Source organism: Sus scrofa, chromosome 10, assembly GCF_000003025.6.
Source record: "Sus scrofa isolate TJ Tabasco breed Duroc chromosome 10, Sscrofa11.1, whole genome shotgun sequence".
Lineage (NCBI taxonomy): Eukaryota > Metazoa > Chordata > Mammalia > Artiodactyla > Suidae > Sus > Sus scrofa.
The window spans coordinates 21,023,225-21,048,310 of record NC_010452.4 but is presented as its reverse complement, the minus strand read 5'-3'; the positions used below and the strand labels follow the sequence as shown (position 1 = coordinate 21,048,310).

The 25,086-nt window shown below is 44.4% G+C and overlaps 1 protein-coding gene across 4 annotated transcripts in view; it reads right to left on the bottom strand.

The window, feature by feature from the left end:
* Positions 1–25,086, bottom strand: part of NEK7 (NIMA related kinase 7) — a 157,624-nt gene that overhangs the window by 75,973 nt on the left and 56,565 nt on the right. For 3 of the 4 annotated variants that reach the window (XM_005667989.3, XM_021064487.1, XM_021064488.1), the window contains 2 exons: positions 23,829–23,913; positions 3,373–3,513 (listed from right to left, as the gene is read on the bottom strand). In XM_005667989.3, coding sequence (XP_005668046.1) covers positions 3,373–3,513; positions 23,829–23,885 — 198 coding nt within the window. In that variant the 5' untranslated portion in view covers positions 23,886–23,913. Of the gene's footprint in view, positions 1–3,372; positions 3,514–23,828; positions 23,914–25,086 lie in introns of those variants that run through there. The other variant, XM_021064489.1, reaches the window with a different exon arrangement.

Genomic DNA, 25,086 nt, shown 5'->3' with positions numbered 1-25,086 from the left:
AGTCACCCGAGCTGACAGCAAGTTGGCCATGGAAAAGTGACACGTGACACGTGGAACAAAGTAAAGAAGTGCCAGAACGAAGCTGAGGAACCTGGCTGCTGGTTCTGAAGGGTCTCACGAAAGATTGGTGAGCAGAGAATGGAATTATAAATGCAACATTTCCACACATGAACCCGACCAAGTTACCCAGAAAGGATTCTATGAGAGCTGGGAACAGGGACAAAGGCCTTTAGACAAGTAAAGTCACTAAGCTGCGTGAGGAAATCCAGCATATGATTCTTTTCAAATTTTTTAAAGAGGGCTTAGGAGTCTTCAGAAAGGAAAAGAGTCTGGTTAACAATATTTTAAAACATCTGCATACTCAGCTGCTGAGATGCTTTTCCGAAAGGAAGGACCCTGGTCCCTCTGGTTTAGCACAAGTGTAATACGTCACAGAAATCAATAACACGTCTGAAATGCAGAATGTCTTTCTCCTCACAAAGGCTTAAGATGCTGTTCCCTAATTAAAGAACCAAGACTATCTTTACAACATCCTTTCTCTCTTGTAGCAGGAGTTCAGTTTAGACTAGAAGGCATCCTGACAGTAACACCAGAAAGCACGGAGAAGAGGCAGGACCCCAAGTCGCACCCGTGAACTCGGCACAGTGGAGCCCGCTGTCCGAGCTTTAGGGTAGGGTGCAAGGCAGCTGGAACAGGGCACCCTTGCAACACTGCACGGGGAACCACTGGGCAGAGGAAGTGACCATCACATTTCCCAGTGCGAGAGAAGAAAAATGCAGGACAGAAGCGACCACACAGATGGTACAGGAGGAGGCCTGGAGGTGCTTCTGCCCTCCCTCGCTCCCTCCTTTCCTTCCTAAGGTTCTTCCCAAGTATTTCTAGAGACAGGCTTCGGTGGTTTAAAAGGCAGTCCTTACAGAGAGAGAGCTGTCCCGTCCACACTCGGACAGCGGGGATGGGGCAGGGACCTCTGGCTGCCTGCAGGGTTCTCGCTCCATCTATCATCCCCGCTCCATCCTGCGGCAGAGCAGAGGCTGTCTTCTCTCTAGTCCACCTGTACGTTCAGCTTGTGCTTTTATTTTGAAAATAACCGATTTTGAAGATTATTGTCCTCCTAGAGAACCCACAGCAAATCCTACTTCCCTCCTATTCAAATTCCCCTTCCTGGTTTCCAGGCTCTCTGACATCTGACACCTCTATTCCGTTAAATCAGGAATCGCTGCCACAGGGGCTAAGGTTTAATGGCTCTAGATTGACTCTTTTTCCCCCCAGAGGGCGGAAATAAAGTCACTAGTTTCTCCCCGCCACCCCAGTGCCCAGAGATACACAGAAGAAATGCAATACATTTTAAAAATGCATCAGAAAGTTCTTTTGTAAGGGAAGCATCATTCCAAAAGTCACCTGTGTCATAAGCACTCATATCTGCACTGGAGATGGTATCTTCTTGCTATAAGCAGCATATTAAATAGGAGAAGACAGCTACTCTCTCGCACTGCTGAGAAGCTCCACGAGTACACGTGTGCGAAATAACTTGGTATAACCTGCAGCACTAACCACACACGCCCCTGTGGCCCATCACTTCGATCCCCAGGCACACACGAAAGGGAGATTCTTGCATGTGTGCACCAGGAAACACTTATGTGAACATCACAGAAGCGCTGTCCGTGAGAGCAAACAACTGCAAACACCTAAACAACAAGCAGCCTGTAACAAGAACTGAATACGGTACATATATAACACACAACACCAGACATATACATGCATATACACATACTGAAAACTACATATATATATATATAAAGAATAAAGCACAGCCACATGCACCAACATGTGACAACACGTATATTAAGTTCAAAAAAAGCAAAAGCAAATGACAGATGTATGTGGAAATATATAGATGTGGAGAAAACTCTCAAGAAAAGCAAAGGGATGATAAGCCCAAAATTCAGGACATGGTTTACCTCCGAGGGTAAACATGCGTCAAATTATTTTTGATGGTTTTTCATTAAGCTGAGGGGTGGACATGAGGGCTATCTCTACTATGCTTTCTTTCTAACTTATATGCTCCAATAAAAGCTTTCATAAATATTTACTATTTCCTTAAAAATGTAAGTGAAGACTACTCATCTCTGCCATGGCTGTTGCAAGTATACTGGTCCTTCACAATGCTTTAAAAAAAAAAAAAAAATCAGGGAGTTCCCACTGTGGTGCAGCGGAAGAAATCCGATTAGGATCCATGAGGACGTGGGTTCGATCCCTGGCCTCACTCAAGTGGGTTAAGGATCTGGCATTGTCATGAGCTGTGGTGTAGGTCACAGACGTGGCTCAGATCCTGCATTGCTGTGGCTGCGGTGTAGGCCAGCAGCTACAGGTCTGATTGGACCCCTAGCCTGGGAACGTCCGTATAACGCAGGTGCAGCCTTAAAAAGCAAAATAAATAAATAAATAAATAAATAAATAATTTTTTTTTAAATCAGAGGACACTGAGTTTCCTGAGGTTTCATAGGTCTCCACAGAGAGAAGATACCAGGGCTGCAGAGTAAAACAGGAAATCCACTGGCAGGTGTGAACAAGCACGACCTTCTCTGAAAAGAGGAAGTAAAACTGTACGACATCAAGCACACTGAGGCAGGGAGGTGAGAGCTTTCCAGGCCAGAGCGGGCAGGTGGACCCCCTGGGGCAGTGACAGGTCCAGGGCTCTGGCTCAGCGGGTTGAGGGCACGGGGCTGGGGCAGCCGTTGGTCAGAAGAGCAGGAACAGAGGCAGGAGCCTGAGGCCCACCAAAAAGGCTCAGCCCCACTGGGCTGAGCTGGAACCAAACCCACACAACACGGAGAGTCTAAACAGGATGTCGACCCTCTAAGGTTATCTATTTCCTCTTGCAATTTTGAGGAAGGAAAGTGCACTTCAATGTTCTTTCATGTAATGCCAAGCCCTCCCCAGAACCTTGACCACCGTGCGTGCGTTAACATCAGGCGATACACTCGCTAAGCCTGGCTTCCTACGGAGATGCCCGCGGCTGAGGAACTGCAGCTGCGGACACAACATCCACTCACAGGTCCAGACAGGAGCCACGGCGCCAACGCACATCTGCCCCTTAAAATCCAGAGGTGTGAACGCTTTGCTAAGATCATTCCACTCATTACTGAGTCGGGGTGAGTAAAGCCAGCTCGATTTTAAAAGTAACGTGAAAACTAAGAATGGATTTCCATCGTGGACTACACTCAAGTCAAGCTTTGAAAGTACCGTTTTTTATTCTCTCCCATCATTCTCCACCTCAGACTCTCATCACCCAATCATTCAGGACACACTTCTCTATTTATCATGCAGAGGATAATGTCACATCCATTTATATAATGAAAGTCGTCTTACCTGCACTTTTTTTAAAGCTACTGGTACTCCATCCAAGAGACAGGCTGCTCTATAAACTTCACTAAATTGCCCGCGACCAATTTTCTTTTCTATTCGAAAGTTGGCTAGCGTATTATAGCCCATATCCGGTCGTAAGGCCTTCTGTAATTAGAAGAAGTCAGAAAAAGTTTTCAGTCGCACAATACACACACAATCATGGATTGCTTTCACATAAGTGGGTGATTCTTATGGTAAACTTGCAAACATCCATTCATCCAACCAGTATTTACTGAACTATTCAAGCCTCCATAGATGCATTTAGTCCAACCTGCCAATTACTGCATGAAAAAAACTCCTAAACTTCCTGACCATTCTTGAACTTCGACAAAGAACAGTTCCAGTGGCGTGGAGTTTACCGCATCATTCCTTTTTTTTTTTTTTTTTTTTTTTTTTTTAGTATTTAATTTTTCTATAGCAGTTTTAGGTGCCCAGCAAAATTAAGGGGAAGGTACAGAGATACAGAGATGCCCCCCCGCCCCCAGCCCCAGCTTCCACAGCTGCCCTGCTTTCCCATGATCAACACGTGCCTCCAGAGTGGGACCCTGGTTACAAGTCATGGACCTACACTGACACGTCATTGCCACCCCAAGCCCGTAGTTTACACTGGGGTCACTCTTGGTGCTGTATGCTCCATGGGTTTGGACAGATGTGTAACGACATGCACCCACAAATACAGTAGCATACAGTGTGTTTCCACCGCCCGAAACACCCTGTGTGGAACCAAGCAGCTAATGACTAGGACAATAGAGTTGTTTTACAGGCACTGTAATTGCCGCCAGAGTTAAAAGCTGGCTTCAGGAGGACCAGACTGCAACCATGACATACACTGCTCCGTCTTGAGCAGCACGGAGTCTAAGGCCAGCACAATTCCAAGAACTGGCCTCCAGAGCAGGGGATTACCCGTTATTGCTCACGATAATCTGTATCTTTATGGACACCATGAAGAATAATTGTAGTTTGCTCTGCCCGCATGTGTAAGCGGGCAAGTACAATTGTCAGCAAGGAGATGCTGCAGACCCAATTCAATCAAGGACGTCCCCTCTGAGAATAGGGCGCCTGATGTCAGCAGGAAGAAGTTACAGAACATAGACCTTTGCCCCAGATCCCACAGAAATGGAACGATGTTCTGACAGGCGGGGACTTCGTAGGCAGCTCTTTGCAGGGCACTGCCCTCAGCAGGAAGCCGCTTTGCTTGTTGCTTTGGCAAAGGTAGACTGGAACACTAACTTTTCAACCAGGCACCCCCACGTTTCACACATCTCTGGCCCAAGCACACCTTTCAAATGTTTTAATCGAGAGACAGGCCTGCACGTGGTGGGGCACGGCGACCACTCTGACCCCCGTCTCAAGTCTCAGGGATGGACTGAGATCACTTCCCCGTGTCCAAGCAGGATCTTCAGAGGCCATTTTTTGGGGACACGGAGTCCACTGTTTCCCGGGATTGCCGGCACTCTGATTAAAGACGACTTTCCTTTCTGCCTAACATGTTATCATTCCCCAGCGTGGGCTCTGCCTTCTCAGCCCCCCTCCCCCCAACCCCAGGCACCAACCCACTGATCTTTTTATCATCTCCATGGTTTTGCTTTTCCCAGAATGTCACATAGTTAGAATCGTACAGGAGTTCCCGTTGAGGCTCAGTGGTTAACAAATCCGACTAGGAACCATGAGGTTGTGGGTTCGATCCCCAGTCTTGCTCAGTGGGTTAAGGATCGGCGTTGCCGTGAGCTGTGGTGTAGGTCACAGACGTGCCTCAGGTCCCAAGTTGCTGTGGCTCTGGCTGTAGGCCGGCGGCTACAGCTCCGATTTGACCCCTAGCCTGGCAACCTCCATATGCCACGGGAGCAGCCCCAGAACAGGCAAAAAAACAAAAACAAACAAACAAACAAAAAAAGAATTGTACAGTATGTAGCCTTTCAAATGGGCTTCTTTCACTTAGTATGTAATTACGTTGTTAAACCATATTTTATTTTTGTTCCTGGAGATAGTCGTTTCTTTCTTTAAAGCAACACTTTTTAGTACTTTCTGTGATGTACCAGACACTGTACTAGCTGCTAGAGAGACAGAGATGAATCAGAACTGCTTTGGCTGTGAGCGAGCTTACCCAGGCACATGGAAGAGGCTTGCGACTGTGCTGAGAGAGCAGTAATTACGGGGGCTGGGAGGAAGCAGTATGGCCATTCCCATTGTGAGGCAAAACCCAGCTCCTTATACGTTTTATCCACTGCCCTCGTGCTTCTGTTCACTGTTTGGACTCACTCATTCACTTGAGCGGTCAGAGGATAAACATCAACTCAACATCCACACTGGTCCGAGCCTGTCTGCTGCTGGGGTTACTATGTACACCAAGGAATACTGCCTTTTAAGCTCCTCAAAACACTCATAACCTGTCTACAGCATCTTTACCTATAAAAATACAACAAACAGGTTTAGCTATCTTATGCTCTTATAGCTTCTCTTTTTTGGCCAAACACACATGGGCCTTTTCAAGATTCCTGGATTATTGATCATCACACTCTCCTCGGTCTTTTACGACTCGGCTCACATCCTTCCGGACCTTCTCTACTCTGAGCCAACTTGGAGTAAACCGACATTCGTGGGGGGCCTGACTGTGTGCCCTCTAATAAGACTGAGCATTAATGTGACCAAAGAGCACATTGGTTCCTCATCACACTAAATTCAACTTAAACTCCTAGTCCCTCAAAACTTAGTTAAGGCTGGTGAACCCAAGACCGATGTAGAAAGCTTTTTTGACATCTGGGTATTATACTGACCCCAAATACACATTACCTTGTTAATTCCACTACATCTATCACACTGGAAAAACTAAAATTCTGCAAAAATTTCATTGTCATTCAAATGCAGTATTTCTCAAAAAGAGGGGGAAAAAAAGGAGTAATAACTTGTTATTGTGCATATTCTTTCTTCTGCAAGGCCAAAACCATTGTCAAGAAAAAGATTACTCTTCCTTTAAGATCTGCAAAACAACCAGAATTCAACACATTTCACAAATTCACTCTATAAATAAACACCCCTAAGTAACTGTTAGAACAGAATAATTGTATAATTGTTAATAATAAGGTTGCATCTTGGTACCCACCACTTAACAGGTCCTATATACTTGGACTTTTTACATTAGATGGTCCTGTATACTACCTAATGCAATTCTCATGACAATCCTGCATGTGGAGGTTCTCGAACCCAGTCTCTTGTCAGCCGATCCCCCAGCCCTGACGCCCAAGGACAGCCTTTGCTCCTCTGCCATGGTTACGGACAAGGTCGCCTTTAATATGCAACACATCATGGGACCCTACAGATGATCCACAGGTTATTTTCAATTTCGGGTCTTTTGATGAAAACAAAACAAAACCGAGACAAGGAACAATGTCAAAAATGAAACTAAAAAGAAAAATAAAATTGTAAAATAAAGGGAGACGACTTTGCCATGCTGTTCACGTACAAGTTTTCTTCCTTTTTTTAGCTTCTGAGATCAATTCATAGCTAAGTGTCACTATGACACCTATGTAACAGAGGAAACTTAGAAAGTCTCACTTCTCAGACACATGCAATGGATATTAGCAACGTTTTTAGTTTTCTTAAATATATATGAACATTTCATTTAAAAAGGAGAGAGATCTGGGGAGTTCCCACTGTGGCTCAGTGGTAACGAATCTGACGAGCAACCATGAAGTTGCAGGTTCGACCCCTGGCCTTGCTCAGTGGGTTAAGGATCTGGCTTTGCTGTGGCTGTGGTGTAGGCCAGCAGCTACAGCTCTGATTGGACCCATAGCCTAGGAATATTTTTTATTTTTTTATTTTCATTTTTTAAGTTTTTACTTATTTTTATTTTTTAATATTTATTTATTTATTTTTATCTCTTTAAGGCCACACCCATGGCATATGAAGGTTCCCAGGCTAGAGGTCGAATCGGAGCTATAGCCACTGGCCTACACCACAGCTACAGCAATGTCAGATCTGAGCCGCGTCTGTGACCTACACCACAGTTCATGGCAACGCCAGAACCTTAACCCACTGAGCGAGGTCGGGGATCAAACCTGCGTCCTCATGGATGCTAGTCAGATTCCTTTCCGCTGAGCCACGATGGGAACTCCAAGATTTTTAAAATTGTCCATGCTTTTGTAAGAAATCCTTTTGCAAATGTTCTAATTTACACACTAGGGTAGTCTGAACATCAAAGAAAAAGATTTGCCTCCTCTCTCCCAAAAACGTACAGGCCACTCCTTCTCAGGATGAAAACTTGTCCATCGCAACAGGGAGACGCAGCTCCATCATTAGGAAGGCTATCACACAACCCACATCCTCACACCTGACCGGGAATTCCATCTTCTGTCTGCACAATCACTGACAAACATTAGCGTCAGCTGCTAAGGCAGTGTGACAACCGCATGCTGAGAGCAAAGTCTCACTAATGTGTCTTGGCATGCGGGTTTGTAATCACACATTTACATATGCAATGACCTACATCTGCATGTCAGATCACACACGGTCTTGGTTTATTAAGACTGGGCACCTCCCTGTGCTTGGCGGCCAGAGTGGCGAGAGAGGGCCAGAGGGCGGTGTTTTTTGGCAGTTGAGGGATGAACTGCCACCAAGGATTAGGTTGATATGGCTGAGCATTAGACACTTCATTAGACGTAATCTGTTTAACAGTGGGCAGTGTATGTAAACTTCACAGCCCATTTGCGGCACCTCTTCCCCCCGTGGCCTTTCTTCAAAGGGCAGTGTGGGTGAGTGACAGCTTGTCTCATCTGCTCCCATGTCCTGTCACCCAGGGTAGACGTGCAGAGCTGACATGAGAAGGAGCATAGCTGCACATCTCTGGCTACCCATGCGTCTCTGTGCCACACCGCGACTGGTATAAAAATAAGCCTGTGTGGGCTGAGGTCTCCTTTAAGAGATGGGCCGACAGGTATGACACAGACTTCAGGAACGATTCTGATACTGCGTTCAAACGCCATGCTTCATTTTGATGAGTTATGTCCCACTGGAGGCAGCAAGGCATCAGGTGCTTAAGAGAAAAAAGATACCATCAAAGCAGTGGCCGCTCACGTACAAAACTATTTTTAGGAAAGAGCAGTATTCTCTTTTTTTAGAAGATGTCCAATTCCCCATATTTTGTAACTTAGCATTTGAGTTATACTAGGAATAAAATAACTCAGCAAAATAATAAGATTCCAATCAGTATAAATTATTTTTTGCCTTTTTTTTTTTTCTTATTTCTTGGGCTGCTCCCGCGGCATATGGAGGTTCCCAGGCTAGGGGTTGAATCGGAGCTGCAGCCACCAGCCTACGCCAGAGCCACAGCAACGCTGGATCCGAGCCGCGTCTGCAACCTACACCTCAGCTTACGGCAACGCCGGATCGTTAACCCACTGAGCAAGGGCAGGGACTGAACCCGCAACCTCATGGTTCCTAGTCGGATTCGTTAACCACTGCGCCACAACGGGAACTCCCAATCAGTACAAATTATAAGCCAAGGAAAGTCACTAAAATTGCCCTTCCCTGTTCTCATTTTGGTGGATAAACGGGGTCTCAGTCCCTGTGTCCCTTAATGACCAGGCTACTTTTCTGAGCTGCACAAAATGGCTTTTGGATTTGGCGTGACTCATTTAAAGGATTTCTGCGAAAATAGAAAACTACCGTGTCTTCCATAACATATGGACGCCTCACTTACCACAGGGGGCTCTTACAGCCACCTTCGCACCTGCCCTGGGCCTCCCCACCAGCCACGCCGTTTGTCCCCAAGTGCACCAGGCACTGTGGCCCTCAGTGCAGGGCATCTGCTCAATGCAGGCCTTCTGAGCGTCTGTGCTCCCCACCCCTGGCCAGCCTCAGCCCTGGCCTGCCACCCTTCTAAGGACCGGCCCTCAGCTCACTTGGGCAGCTGTGCGGGCTCCTGTCTCTGGGTCACAGTCTCTCTACAGAGAGCTGCACAAACGCGGCCACTGAGTGAGGTTCTGCATCTCTCTGGATCTGAATTATCTGTTTACACATATGTATTTCTCCCTCCACACAGAGTTTCTCAAAGGCAGGAACCAAGTTTTCCTTTTGTATCCAGATGCCATGAAGGCAGCCTGACATGAAACGGACAGTAAATATTTACTAAATAAGTGAACACAACTAATGCTCTGAATGTATTCTGAGTGACCGGAACCACAGAGAGGATCCCCGGCCTGTGGTGGGAAACCCCAGACCTACAAAGCCTCTGCCTCTAACAGCTTCCCAACGGGTGAAACAGAATTCCCTTTATTCTCCCCCCCCCACCCCGGAAAGGAGACTTCTTCAGGACTGATTCACTGTCCCTGAAACAGGAGGCCCTGAACGCTGAGCTCTAAGGCCTGACCTTACAATCCACTGAGTTCCCCTAAGCCCAACAGAAAAGGCACAGGTTCTGGAGTCAGTCAGCAAGGCCCGGGCGCGCCCCCCAGTTCTGATGCTCAGTATCTTTCCCAGCTGGGCAAGCTCCCCAAAGAACCTAGGGCAGAGCCAAGCTCCCCATCATCCAGGACGCCCCTCCGCCAGGAGAGCCACCAGCCCTGCCCCTGACAGGGCTCTGGAGTGGGTGGACCTTCTCCAGGTCCTTGAGTTTTCAGGCCTGAGATTCTTTACTCTTACCGCAATTTTCCTTTGGGGTCCTTCTCTCTCTGCGCCGAAGCCAGGGTCTGGCTGCATGGCCCGCTGGAGCTCCCACAGGCCTGCGGCACCCTCGCCAGGATCCCTGAGTACCACCCAGCCCTGGGCTCTACCCCAGTCACCATGTGGACTGTCTTCCCGACTCCTGGAGATGCCCAGCCCCCTGGGAGCAGGGCTCCTTGGTGACAAGCACTGTTTCTAACTACAGTGATTCGGCCCAAAGGCCTCCAAGCTATTGTCGGGGAGCATCTATTATATTAAACCGTGTTTGGAGGCAGTTCAGCTATCCGGTTGGAACATGCTTTAACTAAAATTTAAAGTTGCAGGCAAACTAAAGGGAATAACTGCTTGAGAGCCCATGAACCCTGCGAGTCTGAAACTGCAAGCTCGTCGTGACCAAAGAAACATCCAGGGCATGACGAATGCTGAACACGGTACCTTCTAAAATACCTCAAGAAAGACTACATACCCGTCCAAGAATTTTTGAACAGATTCATTTTTGGAATATGTCTCAAAATATAACAAATTCACATGAGTAACAACTGTAATCCTACATAGGTTGTTTTTAATGTTACTGTTTTACCGTTTGTTTTTATTGTGATTTTATTTCTTAATTACTATCGATAAGACAAAACTCAAATAAAGAGCATGATTAAAACTGATGTCGGGAGTTTCTGTCGTGGCTCAGTGGTTAACGAATCCGACTAGGAACCATGAGGTTGCGGGTTTGATCCCTGGCCTCGATCAGTGGGTTAAGGATTTGACACTACCGTGAGCTGTGGTGTAGGTTGCAGATGCAGCTCGGATCCCACATTGCTGTGGCTCTGGCATAGGCCAGTGGCTACAGCTCCGATTAGACCCCTAGCCTGGGAACCTCCATATGCCGCGGGTACAGCCTTAGAAAAGACAAAAAAAAAAAAAACCTGATGTTGAACTGAACTTATTTACAAAACAGAAACAGACTCACTAACAGAAAACAAACTTAGGGTTACCAAAGAGGAAAGGGGTGGAGGGGGACCAATTAGGAGTTTGGGATTAACACATACACATGGCTGTACATGAAAGAGGTAACTAACAAGGACCTACTGCACAGCACAGGGGACTATAGTCAATGTTTTATAATGACCTAAAAGGGAGAAGAACCTAAAGGTGGGTCTATATATACAGACAACTGAATAACTGTTGCACACCCTGAAAGTAACCTAACATTTGTAAATCGACTATACTTCAATAGAAAATAAATAAATAACTATTCTAAACTGAAACAACAACAACAACAACAACTGGGAGTTCCTGTTGTGGCTCAGTGGGCTAAGAACCCGACATAGTATCTGTGAAGATAACGGGTTCGATCCCCAGCCTCCAGTGTTGCCGTGAGCTGTGGCGTAGGTTGCAGATACGGCTCAGATCCCACATTGCTGTGGCTGCAGCTCCTATTCAACCCCTAGCCCGGGAACTTCTGTATGGTGCAGTTGCAGCCATAAAAAGACAAAAACAAAAAACAAAAAACAAAACACACAAAAAAATCTGATGGTGGAAGCATTTTATTACATTTTTGTGGTAAATCATGTTTAGCCTCTTGAGATATATGAATCTTTACACTAATAAGTTATACTATAAAAGACAGTATAATCCCTCCCTGAAAAGGAGATGTTATCAAAAACTCAGAAACATAAAATAAATATCCAAAATGATATAACAACTAAAAAAATGAATCAAACCCTGGAGTGAAGGAAGCTTTACAGAACACCTCAAATGTTCTGCACTCCCACTAATGAATCTCTTGCTGCTCTCAATGCACTTTAGTCACGTTCCACCAGATCTTACTAACTAATTGGGATTAACTTCTACATGTCAGTCTGTGTTAACTGCCTCCTTCACAGAAATACTTTCGATTTAAAATAAAATTCATTCTGCTGTGCCACTGGCTCATATTTTCACAAGTGCAAACTCAAACAATTAATTTCCTAGGACTAAATTAATTTCTTAAATTTTCTTTAAATCTGAAGGCAAGGACACTTAATGAGCAATAAGATAACTGAGGACAGCGTTATGATGATAATTCTCTCTGGGGAAATCAGAAGAGTCACAGCATGGACTCAACAGATCCCCTAGAGAGAAAATTATGTCCTGTAATTCCTAGCGGTATTGTTATCAATGATCTAATATACAAGCCAGTCTTGACTACAATATTTAACACCATTACTAAGGGTTTCATTGTTACTGCAAATTCATCTCTTACCGGTGATTTTCATACTGCCAATTATGTAATTTAATAAGTGATATTTTATATGAACACATTTCCCCAGAACTTAAAAGTAACGAAATTTTGAAAAGTATTTCAATGTTACCTGGCAATTAAAGCACACTCTGTACACTTTAGCACCTATCATTCCATGCGTGATCTCTGAAAAGACATCACCCATCTCCAAACTACACAAACTGAAAGATCCTCTTGAAAATATGGAACACAACCCTATTTTCTACAAACCTCACTGGAAATTAAAAAAAAAAAACAAAAAAAAAAAACACACATGAAAAAAAATGTGCCAGCAGAGTCTAATTAGTCATGCATCTTCTATTTGAAAAATGAACTCCGTAAAATTTCTTGAACGATTTCAAAAGTAACCTCTTCCTAAAGAAATTAAGTGTCGGGGATTTACATCAGATGGAACAATACGCCATTAATCATTATAACAGACATTTAATCAAACAAAGGAGAGAATTCACTATAGCATAAGAAAAATGAGTGACCAAATATAACCAATTATCTAGGTAAACATTTATAAGACCCTGGTATTTGAATCACTTAATCATCATTAGTTATAGTACCCAGCATAATAATTACTACATCCAAATTATGTTACCAAAAATACTGATTACCCTTCCCAGCATATCGTGAGTAGGATAATAACAAAGACACCTCCATCCCCCCATGGGCACCACCAGCTATGCCTGGTAAAATTAAGGCTGGCAAGCAAAACCCCTGCCTGAGAGAAACAGAGACAGAGAGAAGAAAAGAGGCTTTCAACAATGTATTCATTTGTTCCACAATTATTAACAGAGGAGGGGGGTTAAACAAATACATGATACAAAAGCAATAAAAATATGCAAATACATAATAGTATCTAGTATTTAAATTCTAAGCAGAGAAATAAAACGGCGTGATGTAATGGACAATTACCAGATGTTATTTAAAATTGGGTCATTTTGGGATGGCCGTGCCGAGGAAGTGACATTTATGCTGAGATTAAAAGACCGGAAGGCAAAGACGGCAGAAGGAACCCCTGGAGGGAACGTCTTAAGGAAAGAATGAGCTTGTGTGCTGAAGGAACCCGGGCTGGCATCTGGGGACACGGGGATGGGCAAGGAATGAGGTGAGAAGAGGCACTGGCAAACCACGCAGCGCCCTCCTGGCACAGGGAGGAACCTGGGTGTCCAGCAGGGGAGCACTGCACTGCGACCGAGCACACACTTACAAGGAGCACTCACGACGCTGCGTGGGGAAGGAGTGGGGAGGAGGCTAAGCACAGAAAGAGGGAAAGCAGGGAGACTGGACAGAGGGCAGCAGACCTGGTGCACAGGGCGATGTGAGCAGCAGCACAAGTCAGGATATAACCTTGAGGCAGAGGCACTGCTGATGAACCAAACATGAGGAGTGGGGACAGAGAGGAGGCAAGGACAGGTCACAGATGTAGGGCTTGAGCACCTCGATGGATGGTGATGCCTTTTCCGGAGATAAACAAGGCTAGAGAAGCAGCAGTGTGGGCAGAAGGCTGGTAATAAAAATGGAGTAAAGGATATAACACGACACAGAGGCAAGCAATGGGTAGAGGAACCTGTGTGCCAACGTCACCATCCTCCTTGCCATGGAAAGACAGCTACCCATCCTCATGCTCATCATCACCTAAGGAGGGCTCTCCTCGTGCCAAGCACCACACTAAACACTCCAGATCTGCAGAAGCTGCCAACCATTATTCCTCTGATGTACTGATAAGAAGCGAGGCTCATGGATATTAAAGAACCCACCCCTCATCACACACCCAGAATTCACCCCAGAATCTGACTTCAGAGCTCTGAACCACCACAGTGAACAGCCCTCCTCTTCCTGCTGGCTCCCCGGCTCCTCCCATAAATGCTGGTGTCCCAAAGGACACCAAGCTCCCTCCGCTCAGTCTGGGCTGTGTCATCCACAGTTCAGGGTCCTCATTGCTGGTCCTGGGAGTCAATGATGAGTTAAAGGGATCCCCAGGACTCTCCTCACCCCCACTGGACACCCTATCATGACCCTTCTAGAAACCCCTCCTCCTCCATCCCTCATTCCCCTACACCGAGTGCAAGCCAATCAAAGGGGGGAAAAAAAAAAGATCGCATAATTAAATTTATTTACATAAGTGTCTCTGGAAAAAAAAAAAGGACTTATCAAAATTTCTAAAATGTATTTAGATAATTATAAGGCCTAACCAATTTCAAAAACAGTTTCAGAGTGCTAAGACACAGTGAAATTAGATGTCTGGCTCCCATGACTCTATCATTACGGAGTAGATGGCTTTTACTGGGTGGACCTTCTGATCATGGACACTTAAAAAGATTCTGAAAATGCTGGCTCGTCTAGTAAAAGAACCTAGAAGTATAAGGGAAAGCGACTTGAGCTAAGGAACGGATAAAAGATACAAATCCAAGGTTGTGAGCAGGGATTTTTCAAATGGGACAAGTGTGTGGTAAGTTGGCTCAGCAATGGATAGGAAGGAAGACTTGGCGTAAAGAACTGGAGTAATGAAGGCGGTAATTAAAGAGGCACCACAGCTTAAGATGGATGAAGTCAACTCTAGTGACTCAAGAGTGAAATTGTAACAGAACAGTGGGAAGGTAGCAATCATACCTGGTACAGAGGATGAGGCAGCCTCTATTTTCCCACCATCATTCTCCCTATATTCTGGTGAAGTCATATTTCAGCATGGTGGAAGAGAGATACTTATGGTATTTTTAGCCTGTTTAACATTATGGCCTAAGTGGCCATAAGCCACTTCTTTAGTCTAATAGATTAGCTGGTCTGCATGAAAGACCAGAAATACAGTTTAGTTGAATGTTACTATGTCTCCCTAAGATGATGATGATGGCTCCCGTCCCAATACACTAATAAATACGGGTCAAGGATTGAGTGGACATGCGACAGAAAGGTAGACTTGGTAATTAAAACTGCTAGATATTCAGGGAGGGGGGAGGGAGGGAGAGAGGGGTAGAGAGAGAGAGAGAAAGGGAGGGAGGAAGGGAGAGGGAGAGGGAGGGAGAGGAAATGCATTATTTGCAAATGACTAACTGGGCTGGGGAATAAGCTGACCTTGAGGCAGATTCCTTTTACACTCTTATCCAGATATAAAATTATACATTTCTTTGACCAGAGATCTAAGGCTAAAAGCTTAACATTTATTCCCATACTACCTTTGAGTGGTCTTTCATACAGATAATCCCAAAGTGCCATTGTAGGGACTAAGCATCTACCATTAGTTTAAACCTTTTTGTGCCAATAAGTTATTTTGTTCAGTAACAATGGTATGTCTTCATGGAAAACTGACTTATGGTTGCCAAGGAGGAGGGGGAGGGCGTGGGATGGACTGGGAGTTTGGGATCAGTGGATGCAAACTATTGTATTTGGAGTGGATAAGCAATGAGATTCTGCTGTATAGCACAGGGAACTATGTCTAGTCACTTGTGATGGAACATGATGGAGGATAATGTGAGAAAAAGAATGTGTGTGTGTATATATATATATATATATATGAATGTGTGTATATATATATATATGTATGTATAACTGGGTCACTTTGCTGTATAGCAGAAAATTTGACAGAACATTGTAAATTGACTATAATAAAAAATTTTTAAAGAAAAAATGAATAAATAAATAAACTTGGGGAATATCTGTTTTATGACTATTTAGTGAGAAAGCTGTGTGAAACATATCTATGGTCACATAAAAAGTCATAATAGTCACATGGTAAAGATATAAAGGGAGACAAAATATAAACGCATCCTAAACGTAAAATGATACAAATGAATTCTAACGAACATGTTGGAATCTGTACGTTCAATGCTGCTCTTCAAACAGGCACTGTGAAGGTTATGGACTTACTCTAGGAGGACTTCTACTCCTGAAAATATGTCTGAAATTCCTCCTCCGAAACTGTAATCAGTTTGTGAACCATATGAAAATGACTGGTCTCATATATAAGAAGATACTCATTTTGATCAAAAGAAGAATACCAAGATCATCTACTTTTTTCACCAAGTACATATGTGGCTCCAAAGGATTTGTGAACATTCCCAATATCAACTTCACCCTCAAAAATGGAACACTTATCACCACTGTATTTACTAAACTGTATTTCAGGCTCTGGACGCAGGACCAAATACAGTCAGGAAACTAAAGGAATATCAACCTCATCTCTGCCCACATCACTCTGAACAGACTGGTCCACAGAAATTTCCAAGAGAGCAGATGAGAGAATCCTTATTATCCCTACCCTATTTTAGAAATCATCTAAATTTCTCAAGGTATTTCCTTTAAAAATGGAGGAACACTTAGCCCTAAATATGTAAACATGAACAACCAATCGAAATTCAAGACTCAACCAAGCTTTACATACTTTGATATTGCCTGTCATCTGACAGATTTCTTATCATTTTACATGGCCACACGGTGTTTCCCTAAAATAACGCTCACATAACTAACATCTATAAATATTAACATAATACAGTTAGATTAAGCAATAGTTATCTTTCATTTAGAGATTAATTCATTCACCCAACAAATACTAAGTAGCCATCATCCATTACTCATCGACAGAAAATACCATCAACAGAAGTGAAGCCTGCACCGCTTGGCATACTGCATTCTTACTTATTAGAAGCAAGCTAGATGGCACAAATGGACCTGTCTACAGAACAGAAACAGACTCTCACACATAGAGAGCAGATTGCTGGTTGCCAAGGAGGAGGGCGAGGGAGTGGGGGAACGGGAATTTGGGGTTAACGGACACACGCTGTTACACTTAGAATGGACATGGAGTCCCCGTCGTGGCTCAGTGGTCAATGAATCCGACTAGGAACCATGAGGCTGTGGGTTCAATCCCTGGCCTTGCTCAGTGGGTTAAGGATCTGGTGTTGCTGTGAGCTATGGTGTAGGTCGCAGACATGACTCGGGTTCCGAGTTGCTGTGGCTCTGGCGTAGGCTGGCAGCTACAGCTCCGATTCGACCCCTAACCTGGGAACCTCCATATGCCACGGGAAGCGGCCCTAGAAAAGGCAAAAAGACAAAAAAAAAAAAAAAAAGAATGGACAGACAATGAGGTCCTGCTGCAGAGCACAGAAACAGGATGAAAGATAATATGAGAAAAACTATATATGACTGGGTCACATTGCTGTACTGCAGAAATTGACAGAACGCTGTAAATAAACTATAACAAAAAACATTTTTAAAGAAGCAAATTGATAGAAGAAACTCCTCAATGATCACTATTTTTCTGAGAATAATCTTGTTGTCATCTTCCAAATTCCAGATTTCCCCTGAGACAACCCTTTCCTTAAGGCCTCTATCATGGAGTTCACAGACACACAGTGAGCCTGCTCAGCTCCAAGGACTAAATCTCCAGGAACAGCACTGGAGACCATTGCCTGTGCACCTAAGCCCTGGAGCTGGAAAAGAGCAGATTCTAAGCGAGATGCGACTGAATCTGGGTCCAAACAGGGAAGGACACAAAACGCAGCTGGAGACAAAAAAGGAGACCAGGTGACATGAGACCCTCTCCCTGCGTCCCGTACGGAGATGTGGCGGATCCTGAGGGCTGTCAAAACCAGCGTTTAAGGAAGTGATACAATAAAATGTGTGCTTTGGAACAATGTGTCCGGCTACGATGTACAAAAGGAACTAGAAGTGGTAAAAGGAGAGGTAAAGAGGTCAGTTCAGGAGCCTCTGCAACAATCCAGGCAGAAGGCAGCAATCCCCTGCGAGTCAGGATGGAGAGAATCCGCCGACTGAAGAGCTTTTTAAGGTAAAATCAAGGGAACGTGAAAACTGCCTAAATAAAAAGTATGAGAGTCACTTGTTTGTAGTCTGGACAACTAGATGGACAGTGCGAACAGTCACAGGCAGAAGGACAATCCTGGGCAGAATACGATAAATTTCATCATCAAGATAAAATTCCATCAATAGTGGAGCATCCCACACTATTCAAAGGTCCAGGCGCTTGAGGTACCTATAAAAACACCAAGAGGCGCAGTGAATAAGAAGATCCAACTGGCCAGGAAGTATGAGGAGCCTTTGCCATGAAACTAACAAGTCAGACAGACCCGCTCAACTCCCAGCGCCCACGCCAGATCCTTCACCCACTGAGCGAGGCCAGGGATTGAACTCACATCCTCATGGATGCTAGTCAGGTTCTTAACCTGCTGAGCCACAATGGAAACACCTAAAGGTTTTGGGGGTTTTTTTTTAAATAAATCATTTATACATCTATATTTGTATATAGACTGTTACCCAAGAAAAACAAAATGGTAAGTTAAAAAGAGTTCAGACATCTAGACAATACTTGACTTCTGGGTGGAAACTCTTCCTGGAGAAAGCGTCTTTCTTTTCCTCGAAGTTTTCTTCCTTGCTCGGTTAGGGCTTGCTTCTCACATCTCAGTCTGACAAAGCGCTGCCAAGAATCGCTTCCTGTCCTATCTCTGGTGTAGGTACCTAGGTGTAGGCCACTGCTTGAACTTGTGCCAGAAAGAGACATTCGAGGACATTTATATATTTTAATATTCATTTAAAAGATGCTATTTGAAAAGAAAGAGACTGGGTTGATGTGCATCAAAGCACTTACTGAAGGCCTACTATGTGCTCTAGCTAGCACTCTGGGGACTAGGGATAAAGCTTAAACACAAAAGAAAGAAGAAAGACAAGGAACGAAATAGAAAGCGGTAAGGTGGTAAATTCTATTGCATGGACTGAAACTCTGCAAGAGTCTTTTTTCCTCCAAACACCTGCTGCTGTTTCTCCTGTACCTACAGCAATAAAGTTACTCGATGAAGTAAACTTAACAGGAGAACATGACACCAAAATGTCTATAGAGACTTCCAAAAATTAAAGCTGCACCAGGGAGTTCCCGTCACCGCTCAGCGGCAACGAACCCAACTAATATCCATGAGGATGCGGGTTCCATCCCTGGCCGCACTCAGTGGGTTAAGAATCTGGCATTGCCGTGAGCTGTGGTGTAGGTTGCAGACACGGCTTGGATCCTGCGTTGCTGTGGCTGTGGTGTAGGCTGGCAGCTATAGCTATAGCTCTGAGTTGACCCCTAACCTGGGAACCTCCATATGCCACAGGTATGGCCCTAAAAAGCAAAAAAAAAAAAAAAAAAAAAAAAAAAGCTGCACCAAATGCTGCGCCTTGGCAAAATCAATTTATCAAAAGAAGCAAACTAAATGACGATCTTTATTTCATAAAGAAAGTAATTCTGTAAGATGAGCTAAAGGGAAGGCCTGGCAGTTACCATGTCCAAAATGCATCCCAGTCAGCAAGTCCAGGGTGGGGACTCTGTTCTGAGCCACGAAGCCCCAGGATTACTACCCTGAGCGTGCTACGCCGTCAGCTTCTTTTCATCCCTACGTGCCCACTTCACAGAGAGGCAAAAGCACACAGGGAACTGCTGTTTGGGCTGCCAGGAAGCTTAAAGAAATAAATGGTCAGTCCTCCTTGCTGCTTGAGCTGGAAGACTCCCAGACAAGATGCTCACAGCTGCCAGCCATAAAAACATCTGCTTTGCTACCTGTAGATCTGGGATGCGTTCTCTCTTTCACAGGGAGCCAAAGTGTTAGACTAGGTATCTTCAAATTTAAAAATAATAATGATAACCCAAGTCCTGGTGATTATTACAATTAAAATGAATCCTCCCTCTAATCACTCCCAGAAATTCATTAAATTGTCCTCTGATTATATAATTATTTTATATTTATTTTTATGATTAAAAAATGAATGTAACTTAGCTTTCTTCACTCAATGACCGGAAACCAAAACACAAAATGTTAGCTGTAAACTTCCATTATTTAACATTAGTCTCAGACGAAAATGTAAATATTTTATTATTCCACTGTCACCACCTTTTACAGTTTTTTTCTTCTGTCTTTTGTATTTTTAGGGCCACACCTGCAGCATAGAGGTCCCCAGGCTAGGGGTCGAATCGAGATGTAGCCGCTGACCTACACCACAGCATAGCAATGCCAGATCCAAGCTGTGTCTGCGACCTACAGCACAGCTCACGGCAACGCTGGATTCTTAACCCACCGATCGCAGCCAGGGATTGAACACAAGCCCTCATGGATTCTAGTCGGGTTCGTTAACCACTGAGCCACAACGGGAACTCCTGCTTTTTTTTTTTAAATTAAGCTCTATCCGTTGTTCCACAAACAAGAGACCAAAAAAAAATATGATTACATAGGAGACAAATCTAGTCCAAATATCGTTTCAGTACTTTCAAAGGCTCAGTAGAAATAATTACAGAAGGAAAAAGGAAAGAAAGGGACGCTGAGAGGAAAAAAATTTCCCTAAGTTCAAGAGAATGACAATAATACAAAAAAAATTAATAAAGACACACGAATCTTATATTCTAAAGCTTAAAAAAAAAGGAAACTCACACTGATCGAAAAATGAGACCACGGGTTACACATTGCAGGGTTAGAGTCGTCATCGCAGAACAAGAAAAAGAAAGACATGCCAAGAATATACATCACTTGTCATTACACACTCAGAGAGCTGCCATCCTCTGCTTCCGTTTATGTCCAGATGCATCTTAGCATCACAAGAGTGGAGGAAGTCACTCAACTAACCATATGTTGCCGAATCACCCGTTATTCAGGCCAATGGCGTGGAACAAAACAAAAGAAGGTTGTCAACCCCAAGCAGAGGCTGTCCTTTGCCAGCCTTTAAAAATAATGCTCCCGCGAAGCAGTAACATCTTTCAAAGACTTAATAAGCAACAGCGCCTATAAACCCTTGTCAGGTAATCTCACACCATCAGTCCGGCCGCAGAGACAGAACCAACCCGCCCTCCGTCCTCCACCTGCCGCAGCCACCAGGAACCGGAGGACAGGTGCCTCTTTCCAGTGGGGTGCAAGGTCCAGCCCCAGGGAGCAGCAGCAGGAGGCATGGACAAGGCAACATGGTGAAAAGCAGAGACAGGACCAAGCACGAAACTTTGAAATGTAGGCTGAGCGGCCACTCTGGGTCCCAGGAAGCCTTGCCTTATTTCTGCCTTCTGCAGCCACTCTGGCCTTCTTGGTGGGGAAGTCAGTAGGAAGCAAGAACCTAAGTGCTTGGGTTTTGTTTTGTTTTGTTTTCCTTTTAAACTTAAAGCTGTTCAAAACTGAAAGTTTCAAAATCATAACATAGACTACCTAATTTTATTTCATTTTATGGCCGTGCCTACAGCAAGTGGAAGTTCCTGGGCCAGGGATGGAACCTGCACCATTGCAGTGACCCAAGTAGCTGCAATGACAATGCTGGATCTGTGGCACAATGCACCACAAGGGAACTCCCAGACTCCCTAATTTTAGAGGTGCTTCTTTTACTATCTTTGCTAGACCCTAGACATATAATATGGAACAACAGTATCTTATGTATGTGTGTACAACTGGCACTAAGTTATGCCTATGTCCAAAGATAGCAGCTGCCTCCTATAATCTTGATCACTTATGACCATAACATAAAATATAGAAAGATTTAAAAAAAAAAAAAAAAAGCACACAATCATCTTGAAATTAAAATACTGGCCTTGGAGTTCCCGTCGTGGTGCAGTGGTTAACGAATCTGACTAGGAACCATGAGGTTGCGGGTTCGATCCCTGGCCTTGCTCAGTGGGTTGAGGATCCAGTGTTGCCGTGAGCTGTGGTGTAGGTTGCAGATGCGGCTCGGATCCTGCGTTGCTGTGGCTCTGGCGTAGACTGGCAACTACAGCTCGATTGGATCCCTAGCCTGGGAAACTCCATATGCCGCAGGAGCGGCCCAAGAAATGGCAAAAAGACAAAAAAAAAAAAAAAAAATACTGGCCTTGGAGTTCCCGTCATGGCGCAGCAGAAAACAAATCCAACTTGTAGCATAAGGTTGCAGGTTCAATCCCTGGCCTTGCTCAGTGGGTTAAGGATCTGGTGTTGCCATGACTATGGTGTCGGTCACAGACACAGCTCGGATCCGGAGTTGCTGTGGCTGTGGCATAGGCCAGCGGCTACAGCTTTAATTTGACCCTGAGCCTGGGAACCTCCATTTGTTGTGGTATGGCCCTAAAAAGTGAAAAATAAAAATAAAATATTGGCCTTACTCTAAGCTCAAGGGTCTCTTTTCTGAACACAGTACAGAGGATTCAGATAGGTGTAACACAGAAAAGAGTGTAAAATTGAACTCGGTGACGGGCTAATTTAAACACGTTCACCCGAAGGAGTCCCTGGCTGGTTTCAATCACATTCTTCCTGATCCCTGCTTCATATGAGGAGCTGCAGTATCACAGGGCATCCAAAGAAAGGAAGACGCAGGGCAAACCTTCAAGGAGAGTGTAACCCAAGAAGCAAAGATAAGGAAAATGTCCTTGTAAAATGACACTGAGGTCTCAGAAATACCAGAAAAGAGATATACTCACAAAATCAGAAAAGGATTCCCTGTGCAGATGGCATTTTAAATGGCCCTTGAAGGATGGGCACGATTTCAAGAATTGGAGATGGAGATGAGGGTGCAAAATGAATAAAGTCAGAGGGGCAGAAAGAGTTTATTTTGTAGGCAGGAAGAGTTCCTGAACTGTGCTTCACAGACACTGATTCTGAGAGGAGCTGATTAATCTGCTTAAAAAAGGGGGGGGCCCTAATCAAATAAGCTTGGCACTCACTACAGCCCAAGACCCCATCCTGTAAAATCCACAGTGTACACCGACACAGGGAAGGCTCTGAGGATCACAGAGCGCTGTGTAACCCAAGCCTCCCAAACTTATCTGACTACACAGAAGGCATCTGAAAGAACATCTATCAGTGTCCCTTTCCAGAATTACCATCAAGCCAAACTGGGACAAGGCTAGCAGAGGAAGCCTGAGACTCTGTAGAAGGAATGCTTCAAACACCAAACCGAGAAACACTCACTGATGAATAACAACAAGAGGGAGGTGCTGCCTCTGTGCAAGGGTGAATGTTACTTTATGTCCATCAGCATCGATGAGGCTTTATTCAGGGCAAGCATCCACCATGAACAACGGATGCTTCCTAATTACTTTCAACGGTGTGGGTACCTGCTTGGCTGAAACATTCCTTTTGCTTCGTTTATGTTAAAAGAACAAGCAAATACATAGCAAGGGAAACATTACTAGTCAGAGAATGAGGACAGGGGTGGTGATGGAACTCAGTTGTGGGCAACGCAGGACCAGCCAGCCAAAGCAGAGACAGGCACAAAAGACACAAACACTGCTTACCCCTTTTTTTCCCTTCCTAAGCCTAACATGAACTCTCAAAGCCTACAGGTCATTCAATTCAAGTTCCAAGCTAAAACTGAACCTTTATTCATGTTTGTACGTGAGAACGAAGAATTCTAAAACAATACTTTAAAATAGAAACAATTCTGATTAAGCTTGGAAATTTATAGTTAGCATTTGGGCTATTTATTTCCTAACGGAACCATAAATGTACTTCCTCCTTCTGCACTACACACACGCACACACACACACACACACAGAGTTTAGGGAACACGTTACCTGTGGCTGGAACTGAGGAACAGGTGGCCCTTGCATCCCTTGGGATTGCTCATCCATTGTCTGAAGCAATGGGAATTTCAGAATTCTGCAAAAAATGTGAAGTTGAAATTTAGATAATGTCATCAGCACCAATCCATACCCGAGTTACCTAACGCTTCAAGAGTGTCCATTAAGACATTCCACACTCTTATCTGCCACTTGCTAAATCCAAGCTCTGTTGAGCGAACACGAATATTCACTGCCTCAACTCGTTCTTCTCAGAAGTAGCATTTTATGCTTAGAAAATCCTCTTCTGTGAGATGCAATTCTTGCTCCTTCATTATGGCTTAGAGATCCAAGAGGCTTCCCTCCCCCTCCCCAGTATGAGAGGATCACCTTGTCTGATGAGCCTACAGTCACAGCCAGTGCAGGCTTCCTACAGTCGCAGCCAGTGTTCACATTCCTTAAACGCACCTCATCTTCCTCTTCTAAAACTGTTAGTACTTTCGTTCTTTATGTCCAACTCTAATGCTTACTGTGATTTTTAGGTTTAAATTTAAAAGGAGACTCTCATCCTGAACGAAGTTAAGTCAGAAAGAGAAAGACAAATACCATATGATATATCACTTCTATCTGGAATCTAATACATAAGGCACAAAGGAACCTTTCTGCAGAAAAGAAAATCATGGACTTGGAGAAGAGACTTGGGGTTGCCAAGGGGGAGGGGGAGGGAGTGGGATGGACTGGGAGCTTGGGGTTAATAGATGCAAACTATTGCTTTTGGAATGGATGAGCAATGAGATCCTGCTGTGTAGCACTGAGAACCATGTCTAGTCACTTACGATGGAGCTTGACGATGTGAGAAAAAAGAATGTATACATGATGTGTAACTGGGTCACCATGCTGTACAGTAGAAAATAAATAAATAAATAAATAAATAAATGACTTAAAAAAATTTAAAGCCCAATCCTCAGATGAGAGTGTTTGTTTGCTTATGCACACTTTGCTTGTGATTATAAAACAGCCATCCACTACTTCAATAAACTCAGGCTGAAGACCACATGCGAAGTTCTGCAAAGGCTCAAGAACTGAACTAGGGAGTTCCCGTTGTGGCGCAGCGGAAATGAATCTGACTAGGAACCATGAGGTTGCAGGTTCGATCCCTGGCCTTGCTCAGTGGGTTGAGGATCCAGTGCTGCCGTGGGCTGTGGTGTAGGTCGAAGATGTGGCTCAGATCTGGCGTTGCTGTGGCTGCGATGTGTGCCAGGGGCTAGAGCTC